The sequence below is a fragment of the Hipposideros armiger genome, unplaced genomic scaffold (assembly GCF_001890085.2).
Source record: "Hipposideros armiger isolate ML-2016 unplaced genomic scaffold, ASM189008v1 scaffold_2, whole genome shotgun sequence".
In the NCBI taxonomy this organism is placed as follows: domain Eukaryota; kingdom Metazoa; phylum Chordata; class Mammalia; order Chiroptera; family Hipposideridae; genus Hipposideros; species Hipposideros armiger.
In genome coordinates, this window is record NW_017731352.1 from 2,918,033 (window position 1) to 2,920,988 (window position 2,956).

At 45.7% G+C, this 2,956-nt stretch overlaps 2 protein-coding genes across 4 annotated transcripts in view; one reads left to right on the forward strand and one right to left on the reverse strand.

Annotated features, from left to right (window-relative positions):
• The window catches only part of PUS10 (pseudouridine synthase 10), a 73,913-nt gene extending 72,333 nt beyond the window's left edge, over positions 1-1,580 (reverse strand). For 2 of the 3 annotated variants that reach the window (XM_019631823.1, XM_019631668.1), the window contains exon 1: positions 1,229-1,448. The gene's annotated coding sequence lies outside the window, so the exon portion shown is untranslated. Of the gene's footprint in view, positions 1-1,228; positions 1,449-1,507 lie in introns of those variants that run through there. The other variant, XM_019631744.1, reaches the window with a different exon arrangement.
• A 91-nt stretch (positions 1,581-1,671) lies between these two features.
• Positions 1,672-2,956, forward strand: part of PEX13 (peroxisomal biogenesis factor 13) — a 22,714-nt gene continuing 21,429 nt past the window's right edge. Inside the window, exon 1 of the mRNA XM_019632105.1 lies at positions 1,672-1,847. Coding sequence (XP_019487650.1) covers positions 1,756-1,847 — 92 coding nt within the window. The 5' untranslated portion in view covers positions 1,672-1,755. The remainder of the gene's footprint in view (positions 1,848-2,956) is intronic.

Genomic DNA, 2,956 nt, shown 5'->3' on the forward strand with positions numbered 1-2,956 from the left:
TAATTCGGCAATAAAAAGGAATGAAGTGCTGACACATGCTACAGTGTGGATGAACCTTCAAAACATTATGCTAAGTGAAAGAAGCCAATCACAAAATACTACATATTATATGACTCCATTTGCAGTAGAGCTTCAGTATTTACAGATTCTGTATTTACAAATTCCCCTACTCACTAAAATTTGTGTGTAACCCCAAAACCATTACTCGTTGCACTTCCATGATCATTCGCAGATGTGCATAGAGTCGCAGAAGGTCAGAGTCATCTGTCAGCTGAGATTGACAGAGTAGTACTCTGGCTTCTTGTCTCATAATGTCAACAGGAGTACTTTTTGCAATCTGTTTAGAGCCACATTTTTTTGCATTTTTGTTGGTTATTTGCTGCTTTAAAATGGCCCCTATGCATAGTGCTGAAGTGCTGTGTACTATTTCCAAGGAGCATTGTTCCCTCCAGGAGCAATGATTCTGTGTTTGCTAATTCATTGTTTGCAGCAATTTTATAGAATACAACTATAGCAAATAAGAAGAATTGACTACATATGAAATGTCCAGAATAGACAAACCTATAGAGACAAAGTAGATTAGTAGTTGCCTAGGATTGAGGGTAGAGCAGGAAATGGGAAGTGACTGCTAATGAATATGGGGTCTCTTTTTGGGGTGATGAACGTGTTCTGGCATTACATATGGTGATAGTTGTACACCTCTGTGAGTATACAAAACCATTTAATTTTAAACTTGCAATTGGTGAATTTTGTGATATGTGAATTGTATCTCAATAGAACTATTTAAATAAAGACATTTGAGGGTAATGGATAGGTTTTGAATATCAATTGGATAATAAATGATACGGAATTGTTTTTGTTTTTTTTAAAGATTTTATTGGGGAATTGAGGGAGGGGAACAGCGCTGGGGAATCGGGGGAAGGGGAACAGACAAGTAGCTGCCCTTTTGTTCTTCAGTCAAGTTGTGGAGGACGTTGCTTCACTGGCCCATGTTGGTATTATCATTGCGCTCTTCCTGGGTGAGGCAGATCGGTCGCTGGCTTCTGGATGGCCGTTCACAGCAGCTCTTGGCAGCTCACACCGGCTGCCGGCCACTCACGCTGGCTGCTGGCCACACACTGTAGCTTATGGCAGCCCACTGCAGCAGGGGCTACAGCCTATNGCCGGAGCCTGAGATTTAACCCTATACGGTCCTCAGAGGGAACGGGGAAGACTAAAGACAACGCACCTATTGCGCAAGAAATTCTGTTCCCCGAGGAAACGAGAACTTTAGAACGAAAGTACCAGCCCCCTCTCAGGAGGACTGAGTGAACTGTCCCCTGCTTATTAGCAGAAATACCAGTAAAACTGCCTGGCCAGCTGCCACACACGCCGCCTCTCCCACGGGTGTAGGAGTGCTTGAGACACAATTCCGGGCCTAAGCTGGAGAAACCCCACAGAAGCCTCTAAGGGACTCCGACGTCTAAGACATTTGTAGCCGCTGCCCGAAATATCGATGAACCCTTACCTTATCGATGGAGTTTAGAATGGAAATTTTTTCTAGGGCAGATGAGAGCATTTCTCCCCCCACGAATTAGTGGCATCCTCCTGTCCTCTGGTCCTAGCTGGCAAAGCACCACAGCCAAGTGCTGACTGCAGGGGTGGGCGGGGTGGAAGGCTCGGTGTTCTGCCTATTGTGCCTGGCGCGTGAGGTGCTGGTGCACTCAGGCCTGGAGAGTCCAAACTCCCAGCGGCAGCCGAGAGGAAGCGGAGGAGATGGCGTCCCAGCCGCCGCCTCCCCCGAAGCCCTGGGAGATCCGCCGAATTCCAGGGGCCGGGCCGGGCCCAGGACCCGGCCCCAATTTCCAGTGAGTGTGGGATACTTCAGGCCGCGAGTTTGGTGGGCTGGAGTGGGGACTTGGCTGGAGGCGGTTGAGGCCGTTGTTGGGGCCAGGTTTCCCCTCCCCCTCTCTACCAGCCCCCAGCCTTGAGGGGTAGAGGCGGGGCCGGGGGGGGGGCCTAGGAGGGGAATTTCGTTGTCTGACAGCAGTTTCTGACCCGACTTCTCTCGGTAGAGACGTTCTTCAGGGAGCTCCTTGTTGCCTCTCTGGGTCCCAGTGCTTGGAAGAAAGGGAGCGGCTTTCTACCCCCTTTCTATTTGCGGGACACCTTGACGGTACCGCTTGACTCCCTTTAAAGCGTTAGACTCTTGCCCTGTAACAGATGAGCGTGGCGTTTGCCTAGTCCCAGCTCGATGAGGAGAGAAGTCTCTAAAGCTTTTAACCACCCGAGTTGGGGATAGCCCAAAAGGTCACTTTTACGCAACTGGAACCCAAGCCTTTACACTTTGCGTTCTTTTCCAGCATAATCCAGCAGTGTTTTGGGCAGAGATTTTGAGAAGCAAGAAAGTTCTAAATCAGGCTTGTGAATGGCCTTTGTGTGCAAAATAGTGTGTGATTTTTCTAAGGCCTGTGGTTTTTGTTTTTAATCGGTATTAAATGGATCTACAACTCAAAAGTTGAAATATTATACAATAAAAGAGAAGAGTTTCACAGGCTTATGTGTTTTGTGTTGAGTGGATCTGGACATCTTGGGTGGATCTGGACATCTTGATTCAGATGATTAGACTCGAATGTCACAACACGTAACACAAAAATCCCTAACATACTGGAATGTATTTCAGCTATGTTCCGAAATCTTGTAATCTTCTATTTAAACACTTAAGATGCTTTAACACAACAGCTACTTAATTTAATAATGATAAATAATTAACAACTAATAAGCTTTAGTTATGCTGGTAAGCTGTGGTGACACTTTCTACTACCTTTTTTATGAGTAGTTTGACTTATTAAAAAATCTAGACAGCTCTTTGGAAGAGAGAAGTTTTATTTTTGCATTTGTTAAAGTTCTGTTTACGTAAAATTAACCATTTTCCGACTTTTTTTTATTGTCGAATTATTTTTAACCACATAGAGAC